Source organism: Urocitellus parryii, chromosome 8 (assembly GCF_045843805.1).
Source record: "Urocitellus parryii isolate mUroPar1 chromosome 8, mUroPar1.hap1, whole genome shotgun sequence".
Lineage (NCBI taxonomy): Eukaryota > Metazoa > Chordata > Mammalia > Rodentia > Sciuridae > Urocitellus > Urocitellus parryii.
In genome coordinates this window covers 39709516-39729380 of record NC_135538.1, presented here as the reverse complement: position 1 = coordinate 39729380, position 19865 = coordinate 39709516, and the positions used below count along the sequence as shown (strand labels likewise).

At 35.0% G+C, this 19865-nt stretch overlaps 1 protein-coding gene across 8 annotated transcripts in view; it reads right to left on the bottom strand.

Moving 5' to 3' along the window:
- Trdn (triadin) overlaps positions 1 to 19865 on the bottom strand; it is a 367236-nt gene that overhangs the window by 302269 nt on the left and 45102 nt on the right. For all 8 annotated transcript variants that reach the window (XM_077801927.1, XM_077801929.1, XM_077801930.1 and 5 more), the window contains exon 2: positions 6813 to 7022. In XM_077801927.1, the coding sequence (XP_077658053.1) occupies positions 6813 to 7022 (210 nt within the window). The remainder of the gene's footprint in view (positions 1 to 6812; positions 7023 to 19865) is intronic.

Genomic DNA, 19865 nt, shown 5'->3' with positions numbered 1-19865 from the left:
CAGCCACTCTTGAAAACTTAGTACACTGGAGAACTGATGGTGTATAAAACATTGCCTTTAGTCTCAATCTCCCAAATCTACTAAAATGTAATAACATATTTATACATACAGCACATATGCACACCTGGATATATAGAGGAATAGATAGATGATAGATAGATATTAAAATTGTACTTTTAGACTGACTTTGGGATTTCCCTAAATGATTTTACTCTGCTAAACTCAGCCTGACAAACAGTGCACCTGCTTAACTGGGAAAAGTGCCAAGAAAAGAAAAAAAATCAGGGAAATTAATTTCCAAGAGCAGTAGATAAATGGCATACCTCATTAGAAAATCTATTTAAAAGGCACATCAGGAGATGTCTGCAAGACTTTCATAAGAAATTGATGCTTCCTACCATCATGTCCTTGCCATCTTTCTTCTCAGATTACTGATCTTACTTCCTCTTAATAGGATTCAAATTCAAGTTAGATTTAATGAGTGCGTCCTTTGTGACAGGTATGTATGTTCTATATAGATTTATTTTATTCTAATAATGTCAAAACTGTTTTTAAAATAAGTATGTTTTGTGGAATGCTTGCAAAAGTTACCAAACTTGCATTGAGACACCCTCTTACAACCATATTGTGACTTTTCCTTATTATGAATGAGGGTGCTAGTAAATTATGGCCCTCACTCTGAAACAAGAAAGGCTAATAGTTATTAAAATGTATTCCTGTACATTCTGGCCTAGAGGAAAATCATTAACATCCTCCAATGTCATTGTTTTTAGTAATTATTTTAGAAGTCTTATTTGTTTGTACTTATTGTTTACAGAGAAACATGTCCCTTTGTAAACAAAGCAGAAGAGATTTGTAAGAAATTTCAGCCAAATCTCACAAATCCTAGTCTTTAAAATTATAAATTATCAATGAACCTTGCTGCTTCCTGGAATGAAGCTGGCTTAGTCCACAGAGGAGTGAAGACCAGACTCTGGCAATCCTTAAGAACCCTTAACCTCAGTTATTAAGAAAGTAACTTGCTCTGTCCCCATTGATTTCTGAAAGCAATCATTTTCCTGGAGAAAAGCAAAGGCAGTGTGGATAATGTTAGGGTGATCATACATCTGATCTGTGGTGCATGGTAAATCCTAACAGCTCTCCATTTCATTCTCATAAGCATCCTATTTTGAATATTAAATTATATAGTTGTCCAAAGGGGAGCCCATGTATGCTGTTAAATCAGTATACATACACTACATGTCCCACAATTCCCTTAAATGCAAGTTTTCAGGGTAATTGTTGGACAAAAGATAATTGTGTGTGAACTTTTGGAGGCAGAAATGAAACAATAAAGCTATTTATTCTCTGAAGCTTGGTTTAGGGCAGGTGTTTTTGCAGCCATACACATTATTGCTGATATGCTTTCCATCCTTTGGGCCAAATCCTGGCCAGGTGCATTTGCAATGCCATACTGAAGGGTACCAATTTATCCTGCAACTCACCTACATCATCAAAATTTGAGATGGTGAGAAACAAATGAGGGTTATGGTTTGTCCTTAGTCTTCCTTATTCTGTGTCTATCTTCCCTTCCTCTTCCCAACTTCCAGCCTGCTGACTTTTGACTAAGCTCCAGGGCATTGCCACAGCCTTACACAGATCATTTAATCACTCACAGTGGTTCTGCTGCTCTGAGCAAACGCTGACAAATGCACAAGAGTGCTATCTGAATATTGTTTCACTGTTATACTTGGTAAGAAATGAAGGGTAGGTGAAATATCTTTTCCAGTCTGTTTAATTAGTGCCCTAAAATTTGTCTTATTTGTTAAGAAGAATCAAATTCACACATTTCACAATACAGAAACAAGGTGCTATCCCCATTTCAAAGGCACAGAAATACACATTGCTAGTCAGGTTAGCTTGTAGGTAACAGAGGTATAAAATGAAACTAAGACTTCTGAAAGAAGCCCCTTCTACACATTCCACAAGTAGATAAGACTTGGCTAAATCAGATCAAATGCTGAAAATAAGGAATTGTGAAGGTTGCCCAAAGGAGACTCATTTCTCTCAATCCAGAACAGAATGTGCTTACAAAAATAAATTTTCATTTATCTATGAACAACTTTATAATGGCTTCAAAGTATTTATCTACTTTTATAAAAGCATCAAGGAGAAAATCAAGACACAGTGACTGCTGCTCTGACTCTCTAGTATTTAGGATCACCTCCAGCCATGCTTCCTTCTCCTGTTGGATTTCCTTTTAAAACATTAGCAATTACATTCAAAATCTATTAGGTGTCCCAAAAACTCATCATGATGACAATATTAATCCCCAGTAATATTCTAAATCATATCCACTAAAATTAACATTAAAAACAGAAGAGCCAGGCATGGTGACTCATGCCTGTAAACCCAGCCGGCTCCGGAGGCTGAGGAGGCAGCAGGATCTGAGTTCAAAGCCAGCCTCAGCAAAAACAAGGTGCTAAGTAACTATGTGAGACATGACAGGGTCTTGTAAATAAAATGCAAAATAGGACTGTGGCTCAGTGGCCGACCCGACCCCTGAGTTCAATCCCTGTCTCTCACCCCTACCCCCCCCCCCGCCAAAAAAAAAAGAATTACAGTACCATTTACATGTTGAAACTGTTATTGAAGTAAATATCCTTTTCTGGAAGAGCTGATATAAACAAGATAGTTTAGACCTTACTAAATGAATAAATGGGATTAGATTTTCATATCAGAGAATGTATCCCATCCACATAAAATGAATATAAAGTAAAGGTTTTATATTATAATTCCAGTGAATCTTTGAATATATATATATATACTTTTGGCTTCAGAAATTGATTATTTAAATTTTAATGAGCTAAATGTATTTGAATTTCTTATTTGAAGAATTTATATATTTTTCTTTTAAAATTTAAAGCTTTGTGATTTTTTTCATTTCAAATCCATTCCTGAATTTTTATCATCCTAAATATGGCTTCATGATGCCAGTCATTCTAACACATCATATTCTTCTGAATCTGTTGTAATTAACATACTTATTGTCAACCAGAGTATAACAAAATACAATTATATAAATATTCTTCTTTGTATAATATAAGAAATTGTTTCAAAATTGAAATGTTAGCATTATTCACTCTTACCAATGCACTTCAGAAAATTTACTATGTTTACTGGCACTTTCATACAGAGATAAAAACAGTCCTTCCTTAGATAAGTTTATGTTTCTGAGTGAGATGGGAAAGTCAACAAAGGTTTAGGATACAGTGTGTTAATTGCTCTTAATACAGGTGCCCATAATTATTCATATCAAGTTGTATTCTTTTGCAATATAACTTTTTATGAGAATGAAACATATGGTAACAAGATTCCAAAATTGTTCCCATTGATCTTTGTCTCCTGGTGTTCTCACTCCTATGCAGTTTCTTCCAAAACTGAATAGAATTGGCTGGTGTCACCCAAAGGATTTTGCAGAAATAAAGTTCTGGGATTTCCAAGTCTAGGTCATAAGAGCACTCTGGCTTCTGCTTTGTTCTCTTATATCTCTCACTTTGGGTAAAGCCATCTGCTTGTGCATGGACACACCAGAATTGATTTAACAGCCAAGTAAGATGTCCTGCAAATATCCCACCACTCATGTTAATCTTTCAGTTAACTGCCGCCCCAACTGATAGCTTCACTGCAATCTCAAGACAAAACCTAGGGCAATACCACCCAATGCATTTTCAAATTACTGACCCATAGATACCATATGAAATAATAAATATTTGTTGTTGTTTTAAACCACTTACTTTTTGAAGTAATTTAGTATGCATATAAATTGTTCTATAAAATGTGACCAATAAAATCTCACTTCATAAGCATTTATTTTATTCATTCCAGTATCATTATATTTGCTTTGTTAATTTTTAAGGTTGGTCAAAAGCTGCTGAATTAAATAAAATAAAATTATATAAATATGCTTCTTTGTGAAATATAAGAAACTGTTTCAAAATCAAAATGTTAGCATTATTTTACTCTTATTTCAGAAAACTTACTATGTTGACTGGCACTTTCATACAGAGATAAAATCAGTCCTTTCTTAGATAAGGTTATGTTTCTGAGTGAGAAGGGCAAGTCAACAAAGGTTTAGAATACAGTGTGTTAATTGCTCTTAATACAGTTGCCCATAAGGTACAGTGCATTTTTCTTATGAAGTCTCAGAATGCTTTACAGAAGAAGGATGGGTCTTGAAGTATTAGTAAACATTCTCAGAAGGAATATTGAGGAATGAGTCTCTACTCCTAGTATTATCAATATTCACACTATTACAATACTTATGATAAATCAGGTTCTATTGTAAGCATTTCAAATATATTCCATCATATAATCCTCTTAACAATCCTACTGCATAAGTACTATTTGAAAGCCTACTTTATAGAAGACCAAACTGAGGCACAGAGAGGATAATGTCCCCAATATCACAGAGCTAGCAAATACTAAAGCATAAATTTATACCAAGGAAATGAAGCATCAGACTTCTAGTCTTAGCTATTAACTATTATTCTTTCTGCTCTCCTGGGAGTTGGAGTGGGAGAAATGGTATGAGCAAAGTTAGCAAGGAATGAGAGATTGTTTTCCTGGGACCAACAGGGAAAAGCAGAAGGAAACATGGTTGAAAAACAGGGTACATATGCTGACTTACAAAATAAAAATTAAGAGCTAAGCCAAGGACTTGAACTTCATGCCAAGGAGTTCATTATACTTAAGCAATAGAAAATATCTTAATTGATCAAATGTGCGTTTTATGAAGATGTCTTTAGAGCAATTTGGTGGATACAGAGAAGATGAAGGATCTAAGAAGAAATGACATGAGTGCCCTCCAAAGAGAATGAATGCATGAAGTGTTGTAATGGTGATATGGTAATGAGAGGAGAAAGCCAAATTTACAAGCCATGTAAGCACATGGTCTTTGACCATGTTGACTGCTTAGCATCCAAGGAGATTTAAAAAGTGATTTCAGGTTCCTTTTATGGGTAATGGATAGATAGTTATGTCATTAATAAATATGGGAACCTGAAAAAGGAGGCCTTACATAAAAGATGTGCTTAATAAACACTTATGAAAGACAAGATGAAGTGTCAATAACACAGCTCTTCTTTTCCCTGTCAGATAAAATGCCAGTAACCTAGGTATTATCCATTACACTTAATTATAGTGGTCCAATGGAAAATGTGTCTTATATTTTAATACTGTAGTCTGAAACTATAATTGTAGGTAACTGCATTTTATAAAATAAAAACAAATGTCTTGCAGTGCTAATTTCTGTAGTGTTCTCATAAAATCATTAACTTGCAAAGATGACATTTACATGCTACTCATATATGTCTATTGTAAGAAAGGAAAAAAACCTATATTTTACAATCATATGTGGTTCTAAAATTTAAATAAATGAATTTTTTAAAAAAGGAAATGAAAGGTAAAACACTTCAGTTGGTACAGGCTCAAAGGAAATGGAATATACTAAAGTATCACATTGTTACCAAGCATTTCTCACTTAAAATATCAAAGTCATAATTTTATATTATAGCCATTTCAATTGTAAATTCTTTAAGAGTCTACATTGCAGAACACAAAACAGTATTGCCTGATTAAAGCAGACATTCATGTACCTGGATAAATTGCCCTTCTGCTTTGGTTGACATTATGAGACTTATCTTTGCTTGCTAGACAAGGCCCACCTATAGTCCAACTGTGAATGGTATACCTGGGAGAAGTCATCCAAGTCATACCTTCATCTCATAAACTCAATTAATACAGTTGTATACATTCATGATATTTATGTTGTATTTCTTTTGACAGTTGTGGCACAGGCATTTCCTGACACTATGTAAAAACTTGATAAATAATTGCTGAATCAGTGAAATTTAAAATGAGAAGCCAGCAGATCTCTGAATATAGAGCTTTTTTTAGTTGGGTTCTACTGAGTCTACTCCTACTGGAAAAGGAAAATAAGGGAAGGAAGAGTACACATATGAGAAAGAACCTCAGTTGGCTCATGAAATTCTTTTGCTTGTGATAAAAGGGATGTGTATAATTCATCCATCTACTTGTGAAATACTTATTGAGCACCACACCTATTCCTTTCCTCCAGGAACTCACAGTCAACTTGGGGTAGCAAATGTGGAACTAGGTAAATATAAATTAAGAAAGAGAAAAAGTCCTGGAACAAAAAGATGAATGAGGTGCTCAGGGATTGAACAGACCACAATGAACATCTTCCCTATCTAACTTGTATTATTCCTATTTTACTCCAAATTCATGAGAACATATGGATGCTCAAGATGTAGTATCTCATTACAAGCTATGCCAGGAAAATCCTTCTAACATTCTTTATTTTCAGGAACTCAAAAGACAATGGTTTGCTGGGGGGGGGGGGTGAAGAAGGAGAATGTCTACAAATGAAACTTGGGATTGGATGACTCCAGCAAAAGAAATATTTTTCACTTGTCCAAAATCTTTTTTGTTTGGTTTAGTTTTTTTTTATTACCAAATGTAAAATCTACAAATTAGTCTTTATTGGTACTTGATGAAGTATCAGTTCCAAAACTCAATGTCCACTAAAGCTTTTTAATACTTATCTTTACAAAGCTGCATTAGTCAGCCTTTATTCAGGCCTGAAAGCAGAAGAGACAAAGGAAGACAACAGGAGGAAAAGAGAAGAAAACTGACTTCAGTGACCCTCAATCACATTGTCAGGATACAGGATGGAATGCAGAGAAACAAAGCCACAACTAGGGAGAACATTTTTTTCTTTTAATTTAAAAGTCAAACCTCCTGGATCTTACCTGAAAAGTTCTTGTAATCAACTAAATCGAACATAACAACGGCAACAGCTGACCAGGTTATTATCAGAGCAATGACCAGAAGCCAGGCTGCAGGTGAGCTGAATGTCGTCACTATGTCTTCTGTGACTGTCCTCTTCAGCACTTTTCCAGGGGATTTGGGCACAGATCCATTTTTGCTGTCTATCACAGTTGTGGTTGTAAATGCATTTCCTGGTCAAACATCAGTAAGGAAAATATAATTTAGAAATTCACATCTAATGTTGATGAAAAAAACACAAACTATGAATTTTGTAACTTGTTTGTATCATTTTCTATAGTAGATCATATTTGCTCAGCAGCAGTCCCCTACCTCCCAGCCCACTCCCTCATTGTCTCTTCCTCTGCATTTACCCCTCACCCTGAAACCTTTTTGACTCATAAGCATTTCTCATCTCCCAAGTTCCATCTATGCTCCCATCCAGGCCATGAAACCTGTTCATTTTCTTCCACTCATTTTCACTTCTCTGTTACCATTTCCCCTACCATTTCCAAGAGCAATAGGCTTTTGGAACAAGATGCCTTTTAAAATAATTTTTATTTATGTAGGTTCAATATGTCAATTCTGAAAATCAGTAAAAACATACTCTCTGAGGAAGATTTGAAATCAGTATAAAGTAAAGTGGAAAGAACTCTGTATGGATATCCTGTTTTAACTGCATAATAATTTTCATTTTTTGTGATGTATATTTTCTTTTTTTATTTGTTTTAATTAGTTACACATGACAGTACAATGACCTTGACATATCATACATTTGAATCAGATGGGATATAATATCTCATTTTTCTGAATATACAGGTTGCAGAATCACATTGATCATGCATTCACATATATACACACAGTAATAATAATGCCTGTTTGATTCTACTATCCTTCCTAATAATTTTCTATTGAGGTCATTAAATTTTTCTGAATTTTTTTTTTGTCAGGGCAAAGAAGAGAATAATGTTGGAAAATCTTATCATATCCAGTATTATAATAGTCTTGGAATATCTTATTATATCCAGTTTCTTCTTCTAGAAACAACTTCTGTTAACATTTTTTATTTGCACCTAGTTTTGTGTATATGTGTATATGAATATATAAATGTTTTATTTGTTTTTGACAAATCACGATTACACTGTCCTTTTTGTTTTCTTCGCTAGACAATATAAAATCAACAAGCTTTCATATCATTAGGTATCCCTTTAAATATCACTTAAGTGGCTGCATGGAATATCATTTTACGACTTTATATAATTTAGTCATAAACTTTCCTAGCTTATGACATGACAGAAATTTTCTCAAACCCATCAACAATCCTCCCTTCAGGAGACATTCTTAAATGAGAATTGCTGATACAAATAACATACTCTCTTTTATATTTTTTGAGACTATGTATACATATATATAATTTTAAAATTAATGTTTTGGAAAATTATAGTAGTCTTGCTTCTTTAAGCATATCAATATTATCACTGGTATTTAAAATATGTGCAATAATATAAGAGAAAAATTTTGCTTCATGTGCAATTCACTGATTACTTGAGATAAATAGTTAATGTTTAGTTTTCCTTCCTTTGTATTTCTTGTGAGTTTTTTCTTTAACTTTGCTTGAAACCTACTTACACACACACTAATGCACAGGCACATGTTCACAAAGATAATATTTTATAACCTTAGTCTTGAAAGTTCTGCTTCAATTATTTACCTTTTCCTCTTATAGCATTTCTATATACAGAGTGAAATATAACAATTTTGTTAGTCTTTCACTTTTCTTTATAACATTGCTGTCAATATATGGCTTGAAAGTCTCCCTCAATGGTCAGTGGATATATCTGATTATCTTAACCACACTTGACCCCTAGAGAATTAAATCCAGAGGTAATTCAGAGATTTCTTGAAATAACCATTTCATGGCATTTTTAAGAAAACTGAAGACTGACTAAAAAATTAAGGCAACCTTCATAACATTCTCATTTCCAAATTACTCAGGTGTGAAGTAAATCATTCAATCCTAAAGAGAAAAAAAGCTTTCATCAAGTATTATTTTTTTGCCAAAAGCATCATTTATTATATTTTCATGTATATTGTGTATAGACCACATTATCTGTAATAATAATTCCAAATCAAAAGGATAAAATGTTGATTAGTCTATACACAAGATTACATATTTTCAATTTCACTATTTATCTTTAAATTATAATATTTTTATGCATTAGATTCTACAGAAAATCTAAATTTTCAATTTTCTTTAACATTTTCATCAAGTAAATTTCCCTTAGCTTAAAGCTTAATTGTAGTTAAAGTGTGTTAAATAATAATTAGAAAATTTTAGTCTTGTAAATCTGGAAGAAATTTTTTATATTCCTTGAGAGCCTCAGTAGAATTAAAGTGCACCTTATTCTGTTTCTCTGCCTTCACAATTCCTTCTTTTGGATATGTATTTCATGTGGAAATGGTGAAGCAAAAATTTACATGATTGTAGAGAGGAGATTGGAATTAACTTCTGGCTACTCCCTGTATTATCTAAATGGACAGAATTTCACTATCACACTATCCTTCTGAGCAAGAAGAATTTCCATTTAGGAAAAGAAACTGGTTTAAGGTTAAATTTGCAGGGTTGTGATGGTGGAAAGAAAAGTCATGCAAACCATTTGGCATATCTCCTGGTACATGGTAATTATTTGACAAATAGCAACACAAGAACCACTAAATGACATCATTATCATTATTACTGTCTTCATTACTGCCATTAGCACCTCCAGTGCTACTTCTGTGATCATGGCTCTGGCTATGATTACTACTGCTGTCATAAGGAAAGTCAAGAAGGGCAGGATTAAAGTCAGAAGTGAAGGCAGAAGAACTGACCCTCAAGTAAATGTGAGCACTTTTCCCATTGAATAAGCACATATATTAGATCAAGATGGGTATAGGGGAACAAAAAGGAGTTCTAAAATTCTCTCAGTATCCTTTCCAATCAATTAATTTATTTCTTGGAATATAAGTAAAGAGGAAAACATGCTAATTTATTCATATAATTAGAGGTTGTTTTACCCCACTGGCAAAATTAAGAGAAATGAACTATGCAAAAAAAGTTATTCCTTTATAGTATAAACATTATACACATAAGCTAGAAAAATAAAGTTTGAGCCATTTTAACAAAGATATTCACAGATGCTTATAGTATGAATATAGTATGAATTCAGTTCATAATACAATTTGATATTGGGAGGAGGAACAATGCTATTTGCAAATTATGTTCTCCAATTAATAGTCTCACTCTTTTCATTTCTTTTGCCATAAAAGGTCACTATCTTACTTTTTTCAAAAATTAGTGACATACCACTCTGAGTCCCAGAGAAAAGAAAAATTAAATGCATTCAAGAGTACATATTTGTGGGCTAGGGTTATGGCTCAGCAGTAGCGCACATGCCTGGCATGCGTGGGGCACTAGGTTCAAGTCTCAGCACAACATATAAATAAATAAATAAAGGTCAATCAGCAAACATTTTTTTTAAAAAAAGAGTACATATTTGTAGGTGATAACAACCAAACATAACTAATGCAGTATTTTTTAGATAGAAGTAGCCTACCAAGGCTTATATTTTCTAAAAGTTAATAAGCTAATGAAGAACAACAGTAGTAAAAGAATTCAATTAAGATTTTTAAATTATTTTAGGTAGAAATTAACAATAATGACAACAAATTTTGCTTTCCTGAAAAAATTGTGGAAAAACACATCCCAAGTTCATGAACTCATTTGAGTAGAAATGATAGCAAGATGGAGAACTACCCTTAAAAAACAGATTTTTATAGACTATACTTGACATGGTGCTCAAAGAAGGAAAAGTTATAGGAACCCATATCATATCCTCTCATTGATTTTTGTGCCAAATTCCCATCACTCCTAATGATATTTCTGAAAATGGATGAATGATAAGAGTGCTTTGAAATGAGATTTAAGACCCAAGTGGGGCTACAAGTGAATCTAACCTTCAGAATAATGATTTGCAGGAGAGTAAATGAATTACGAGTGTTTAGGAGTAGCCGGCCTGAAAATTGATATGTTGCTAATCTCCAGTTTTTATTGCCTCTGGAAGGCTTTCTACTGATACTAAGTGGAGAACGGCTGAAGAATGGTTTCTGCACTTGAGATTCACTTCAGCGAGTTGTGTATTTGGGCATCAGACAATGTCAAACACGCTTGCTAGGTATCTTGAAACTGAAAATATAAATTTCCTAAGATTTGACACAAACTAGCTGTACCTTTGTCAAATTCTTAAAGGTTGAATATTTTAAAAGAAATACGACAGTAGAGGAAAGTGACAAAGGTGTAGCAAGTGGGGCTGGAGGGGAGAAATTCTAGGGAGTGATAGTGGCCAAATTGTATGGTTATACTGTGTATATGATGAATATGTAACAAGAAGTCCCATCAGTGTGTACAATAATAATGCACCAATAAAAAAGAAACATGTATTTCTAACTGCTTCCTTTTTTGATTAGAAAAGTAGGAAACTATAAATTCAGAAATTAATGCAAGTTCAGAGTTTAAAAATACAAAATATATATTTTTACAGAATGGATATAATTTGAATTCCTTTTATGATTCTGACCAGATGATTATGGTATAATTTTTAAGTAGATGAAAATGATAAATTTAATAGTAAATTATATTTTTTTAATTGTATTCATGTCCACAAAATTTCCACTTAAAAATTCAGACTCAATACTGATAAAAACATCTTCACTATACAACTGCAAAGCAATAAACAACTTGAAAGTAACCTGAAGGTTATCATGCTTAAAGAAAATTTTATGTCTCCTTTGTTATAAAACATATTAAATTGTATCTTTCATTTTCCATTCAAATTTACTGCAAAAGCCACATAGAGCCAAGAGGAATAAAATTGAGGGTGAATAAATGGCCTTCTCTGACAGCTGGTCAAGATAAATGCAAAGAACAGAGTATGTAATCTGAGATTATTTAATGTTTGAGAAGCACTTTAAAGATGACAAGTGCTAGTTATTGATATGGCAGAAAAAATGAGAGGTAAATACTAATGAGTAATTTGACAGGGGCTACAATTCTTGGAAACCAGCATTTTAGAAGTAGAGCAGAATAGCCAGAGTACATGTCAGTCCTTTCCCTACCTATTTTTAAATTTTTTTCCTTTTGATTCCATACAAATTATTTTGATTGCTAGACAATCCAAATCAAGTTCAAAAGAAGAGGGGACCTGACTGAATGGCCATGTGACTCTGATCTAAAGCAAAATTAGGGACTTCTTACATAATGGTTCCAAAGACCGGCTTCACAGGCAGGTTACACACAGAAGAATAAATCATAAGCCTTCTGATAGAAGTCACTTAACCTCATCATCCCTTATTGATTAGATAAAGAACCTGCCAAGTGCACTTGAGCATTATTATTCCTATGGGACACAGGCAATGCAATCTCTTCCAGGATGCTCAAGGAAGAAACCTATATTTTAGAATTGTGTCATTAAATATTGCACTCTCGCTCTTTCTGCGGACCCTTAAGGTCAGAGGAGCCGTCACAGCAACCCCAAAGAAAAAGAGCTGCAAGCTAGGCGAACCTGCAAGCCACGGGCGGGCGGGTCAGGCCCAGCAACCAGCCAAGTGACAGCAGCTACACACGCTGGCGGGGAACGCAGACCGGACCCACAAGGACAGGTCCGGCGGACGGCTGAGGGCTAGGCCCGTCCCCTCCCCCAGTGTCTGCAGGTAGGAGGGGGACTGTGAACACCAGCAGAGCGGGCCCAAAGCCTGCTGAGGGGCGGAACCGGCCCCTCCCCAAGTGCCTGCAAGCGAGGCGAACCTGCAACCCATCGGGAGGTTAGGCCCAGCAACCTACGGAGTGACACAGGTGCCCCTGGCGCCTGCTGGGTAGGTGGACCTTTGACCGACCAGCAAAGCAGACCTAGGGCCTGCCAGCATGGTAGACGGATCACACTAATTGGAGGAGGATCACAGCCACTACCTGCCCTGTAAGGGTGATTTTTCAACTATACAAGAGCAATATAAATAAATAGAGGGAAAATATCAAAGACACAACAATTTCACCAAGCAGAAAGAAACGCCAGCGGTATGAAACGACAAGGAAAGAAAGGACCACAGGCAATGCAGGTCAACTCAACTTTAGAAGAGGTAATAGCTGCAACAGATGGAATGTCAGATAGAGAGCTCAGGACATACATGCTTCAGATGATCTGGAGTCTCAAGGAAGACATGAGACAGCAAAATCAGACAATGAAAGATCACATTGACAAACAAATCCAAGAAGTAAAAGATCAATTTCACAGGGAGATAGAGGTAATAAAAAACAAACAAATAGAAATACTAGAAATGCAGGAAACAATAAACCAACTTAAAAACTCAATTGAGAATACTACCAGCAGAGTGGATCACTTAGAAGATAGAACATCAGACAATGAAGACAGAGTATTTCAACTTGAAAAGAACATAGATAGCTCAGCAAGTCTACTAAGAAACCATGAGCAGAACATTCAAGAGCTATGGGATAATATCAAAAGACCAAACTTAAGAGTCATTGGGATACAGGAAGGCACAGAGCTCCAAACCAAAGGATTAAGCAATCTATTCAGTGAAATAATACAAGAAAACTTCCCAGACTTGAAGAATGAGACAGAATCCCAAATCCTAGAAGCCTACAGGACACCGAATGTGCAAAATCATAAGAGATCCACACCTAGACACATTATAATGAAGATGTCCAACATACAGAATAAGGAGAGAATTTTAAAAGCTACAAGGGAAAGGAAGCAGATTACATTTAGGGGTAAACCAATCAGGATAACAGCTGATCTCTCAACACAGACTCTAAAAGCTAGAAGATCCTGGTATAACATATTTCAAACGCTAAAAGAAAATGGATTCCAACCAAGAATCGGGTATCCCGCGAAATTAAGCTTCAGGATGGAAGATGAAATTAAAACATTCCACGACAAACAAAAGTTAAAAGAATTTGCAGCTAGAAAACCATCTCTTCAAAAAATCCTTGGCAAAACAGAGAAGAAGAGAGAGAACTCAAATTACCAGCATACGGGATGAAAGAGGCAATATCACAACAGACACTTCAGAAATACAGAAGATAATCAGAAATTATTTTGAATCCTTATACTCCAATAAAATAGAAGATAGTGAAGGCATCGATAAATTTCTTAAGTCATATAGTCTGCCCAGATTGAGTCAGGAGGATATAGACAACCTAAACAGACCAATATCAATTGAGGAAATAGAAGAAACCATCAAAAGATTACCATCTAAGAAAAGCCCAGGACCGGACTGGTATACAGCAGAGTTTTACAGAACCTTTAAAGAGGAACTAATACCAATACTTTTCAAGCTATTTCAGGAAATAGAAAAAGAGGGAGAACTACCAAATTCATTCTACGAGGCTAACATCACCCTGATTCCGAAACCAGACAAAGACACTTCAACGAAAGAAAACTACAGACCAATATCTCTAATGAACCTAGATGCAAAAATCCTCAATAAAATTCTGGCGAATCGGATACAAAAACATATCAAAAAAATTGTGCACCATGATCAAGTAGGATTCATCCCTGGTATGCAAGGTTGGTTCAATATACGGAAATCAATAAATGTTATTCACCACATCAATAGACTTAAAAATAAGAACCATATGATCATCTCGATAGATGCGGAAAAAGCATTCGACAAAGTACAGCATCCCTTTATGTTCAAAACTCTTGAAAAACTAGGGATAACAGGAACATACCTCAACATTGTAAAAGCAATTTACGCTAAGCCTCAGGCTAGCATCATTCTGAATGGAGAAAAATTGAAGGCATTCCCTCTAAGATCTGGAACAAGACAGGGATGCCCTCTTTCACCACTTCTGTTCAACATAGTTCTCGAAACACTGGCCAGAGCAATTAGACAGACGAAAGAAATTAAAGGCATAAAAATAGGAAAAGAAGAACTTAAATTATCACTATTTGCAGATGACATGATTATATACCTAGCAGACCCAAAAGGGTCTACAAAGAAACTATTAGAGATAATAAATGAATTCAGCAAAGTGGCAGGTTATAAAATCAACACGCATAAATCAAAGGCATTCCTGTATATCAGCGACAAATCCTCTGAAATGGAAACAAGGACAACCACGCCGTTCACAATATCCTCAAAAAGAATAAAATACTTGGGAATCAACCTAACAAAAGAGGTGAAAGACTTATACAATGAAAACTACAGAACCCTAAAAAGAGAAATTGAAGAAAACCTTAGAAGATGGAAAAACATACCCTGTTCATGGATAGGCAGAACTAACATCATCAAAATGGCGATATTACCAAAAGTTCTCTATAGGTTTAATGCAATGCCAATCAAAATCCCAACGGCATTTCTTGTAGAAATGGAGAAAGGAATCATGAAATTCATATGGAAGAATAAAAGACCCAGAATAGCAAAAACAATACTAAGCAGGAAGTGTGAATCAGGTGGTATAGCGATTCCAGATCTCAAACTATACTACAGAGCAATAGTAACAAAAACAGCATGGTACTGGTACCAAAACAGGCAGGTGGACCAATGGTACAGAATAGAGGACACAGAAACCAACCCACAAAACTACAACTTTCTTATATTTGATAAAGGGGCTAAAAGCATGCAAAGGAGGAAGGATAGCATCTTCAACAAATGGTGCTGGGAAAACTGGAAATCCATATGCAACAAAATGAATCTGAATCCCTTTCTCTCGCCAAGCACAAAAGTTAACTCAAAATGGATCAAGGAGCTTGATATCAAATCAGAGACACGGCATCTGATAGAAGAAAAAGTTGGCTACGACCTACATGCTGTGGGGTCGGGCTCCAAATTCCTCAATAGGACACCCATAGCACAAGAGTTAACATCTAGAATCAACAAATGGGACTTACTCAAACTAAAAAGTTTTTTCTCAGCAAAAGAAACAATAAGAGAGGTAAATAGGGAACCTACATCATGGGAACAAATCTTTACTCCTCACACTTCAGATAGAGCCCTAATATCCAGAATATATAAAGAACTCAGAAAATTAGACAATAAGATAACAAATAACCCAATCAACAAATGGGCCAAGGACTTGAATAGACACTTCTCAGAGGAGGACATACAATCAATCAATAAGTACATGAAAAAATGCTCACCATCGCTAGCAGTCAGAGAAATGCAAATCAAAACCACCCTAAGATACCATCTCACTCCGGTAAGATTGGCAGCCATTATGAAGTCAAACAACAATAAGTGCTGGCGAGGTTGTGGGGAAAAGGGTACAATTGTACATTGTTGGTGGGACTGCAAATTGGTGCAGCCAATTTGGAAAGCAGTATGGAGATTTCTTGGAAAGCTGGGAATGGAACCACCATTTGACCCAGCCATTCCCCTTCTAGGTCTATTCCCTAAAGACCTAAAAAGAGCATGCTACAGGGACACTGCTACATCGATGTTCATAGCAGCACAATTCATAATTGCAAGACTGTGGAATCAACCTAGATGCCCTTCAATAGACGAATGGATAAAAAAAATGTGGCATTTATACACAATGGAGTATTACTCTGCAGTAAAAAATGACAAAATCATAGAATTTGGTGGGAAATGGATGGCATTAGAGCAGATTATGCTAAGTGAAGCTAGCCAAGCCCTAAAAAACAAATGCCAAATGTCTCCTTTGATATAAGGAGAGTAACTAAGAACAGACTAGGGAAGAAGAGCACGAGAAGAAGACCAACATTAAACAAGGATGAGAGGTGGGAGGGAAAGGGAGAGAGAAGGGAAATTGCATGGAAATGGAAGGAGACCCTCAGGGTTATACAAAATTACACACAAGAGGAAGTGAGGGGAAAGGGAAAAACAGTACAAGGGGGAGGAATGAATTACAGTAGAGGGCGTAGAGAGAGAAGAGGGGAGGGGAGGGGAGGGGGGATAGTAGAGGATAGGAAAGGCAGCAGAATACAACAGACATGAGTTTATCAATATGTAAAGCAATGAAGTGTAACTGATGTGATTCTGCAAGCTGTATACGGGGTAAAATGGGAGTTCATAACCCGCTTGAATCAAAATGTGAAATATGATATATCAAGAACTATGTAATGTTTTGAACAACCAACGGGGTAAAATTGGGAGTTCATAACCCACTTGAATCAAACTGTGAAATATGATGTATTAAGAACTATGTAATGTTTTGAACGACCAACAATAAAAAAAAAATCATTATAGAATATGTAAAAAATAAATAAATAAATAAATAAATATTGCACTCTCATTACATGAAAGCATTAGTATGAATTTTGCATTTCGTCATGTGATTTGGTTTGTGTTATACTTACACTGTACCTATCCTTCAAGCTTTTGAGATCAAAGAAGAGAAAGTGTATATATATATATATATATATATATATTATATATAAAATGTATATCAGGGGCAGGGCTGGGGTGTAGCTCAGTGGTAGAGTGATTGCTTCACATGTGTAAGGCACTGGATTTGATCCTCAGTACCACATAAAAATTAATAAGTAAAATAAAGATATTGTGTTCATCTACAACTAAAAAACAAATCTAAAAACAAATGTATATTATTCCAAGACTACATTCAGAACATAATTGCCAATAACATGTAAGAAGGGCCCTTGCTATGTTTTTGTGCTCCAAAAATCATTCATATAACTAAGGACTTTGTAGAAAGTCTATTGAAAAATAGAAATTCCATTTTAAACAACTTCACCAGTTTTATTTTTTTTTATTTTTTAGTTGTAGATGGACACAACACAATGTCTTTATTGTTTTTTATGTGGTACTGAGGATTGAACTTCGGTCTAGCCCCTGCTAGGGGAGTGCTCTACCACTGAGCCATAATCCCAGCCCATAAGTTTTATTGTTTGAAGAATGTTTATGTATCTTGTGGATATAGAGCTGTAAAATCAAATTACATTTTTCTGTGAGACTATATAAATGGAATGAGCATAAATTTTGAGAGGTAAGATAAATCATTACAATTTGAAAAAAAATCATATTTATTAAATAATCTTAAATTTTTTTATTTTTATTGATTGTTCCATACATAATTAATGTAGAATTAATCTATTTTTAGAAGAAGCTAAAATCTACACACTAAAATAAACAGCTATTAATTCTTTCAAGTATGAATATTGCTTTCATCTCAAGACAGAAATTGGTTCCCTGCCAATTTTAATGAAAGTCTTAATCTGCCAACTTTTCTCCCAGATTTTTAAAATATGATCATGAAATTGAAATTTCAGAGGACATTTTAGTCTTCTGAGCTAAAGATATTTATGTCTTTTCTTTCTAGTATTATTCTGCACTCCTTACCCTCCCACTCTCTTTAATATTAAGTGAATTATTTTTTCTAGCAACAGGGCTAGAAATTGAGCCATCCCCTGATCCCTAGCCATAAGAATGGACCTGTAAACCAAGCCTGATTGTTCCAAACACACCCATTTGTCTGTGACTGCAAAGGGGTGGGAGATTGAGTGTTCCCCAAATTTTTCTGTGGAACAACTGAGAGGCATTCTCTTCCTACTGGAGTGGTCCTCCTGGTAAGAGATGGATGGGGTCTGTATTAGCCTCTATTCCACCAGGTAGATAGCCGCCTGCAAGACAAAGAGAGCCAGAATCCACAAAACACTCCATGGACTCATGGAATCAGTGGTCCTTAGAACCAGCTGTATTTGTGGACCTACTAGTTAATGGAATTTAAAGTTTCAATGCAATGATGAGTCCATAACTAGAATTCATTTTTTGAAGCATGAAGGTCAACTCCTTAACTATGTTTCCTAGATCTCTTAGCATAAATTCTATTTATAACTATAATGCTTTCAGCACTTTTTTTGATAAATACAATGAGGTGGATAAAATTATTCTAACTTTTTTTTTTTTAAATAGCTCTCTATTTCTTGACAAGGCTCTAGGTTGGGAGCAAGTCATCTGTCTTTTTACAGTACTCACAGCACAGCACTTTTTACACTGCAGGCCATAATAAATACTTGTTAACTATTAAGAACACCCTAAGTGTTGCTTGAGGGAATTACCTTTAAAAGAAGTATGATGTTAACCTCATTATTTCTGCATATAGGAGAGTGTACAGTACATAGTGGCTTCTAATCAGAGAAATAAATGAAATATATTTTTATGTTATGAAAAATGTTGAGGTACACTATCAATAAAAGTGTCTGTTCAGGTCCATCTCCTAAGACTTGGGAATTTAGGTGGTTCAAAGTAATTAACAGGAAAAAGACTAATGTGTGTATTGGAGTAGAGATCAGTGGTATAGCATTTGCTTAGCATGTGTGAGCCTGGATTTAATACCAAGCACTGTCAAAAGCAAACAAAGTAAAAGAATGATGAAGTAACAACAACAACAAAAGATATGCAAGGTCTTTCACTGAAAAGAAGCATGCTTTTACTAAATAATGCCAATCATTAAGCAGAGACTTCTTTCCAATGAGTGGGTAAGAACTCATATCTCATATGTTATTAAGACTTTAATTCCACCAAGAGGGAACAGCTATGAGTCATGTCTAAAGCCAAATCAGGCAGAATAAATTTAAAAGTGCTCATGATAAACTTACAGATGTCTTAGTCTGCTTGGGCTGCCATAACAAAATACCATAGACTTAGACATAGAGTCACATATTTTTTCAAAATTCTGGAGGCTGGAAGTCTGGTGTTGGTATGATTATCTTATGCTAAGGACTTTCTTCTTGACTGGGAGATAGCTACCTTCTAACTGAGTTCTAATATGGCAGAGTGAGCAAGCGCTCTGGCTTCTACTGTTGTAAAGGCACTAATCATATCCTGATCATTCCATCCTCACAACTTTACCTAAACATAATTACTTCTTCCTAAAGGACCACATCTCCAAATACTGTCATCACTATGGGATTAAGACTTCAACATATGAGGGTGAGTGGTACTATTCAATTCATAGTATGCATCTGTCTCTTTTAATTTTTAAAATTAATAAGAGACTA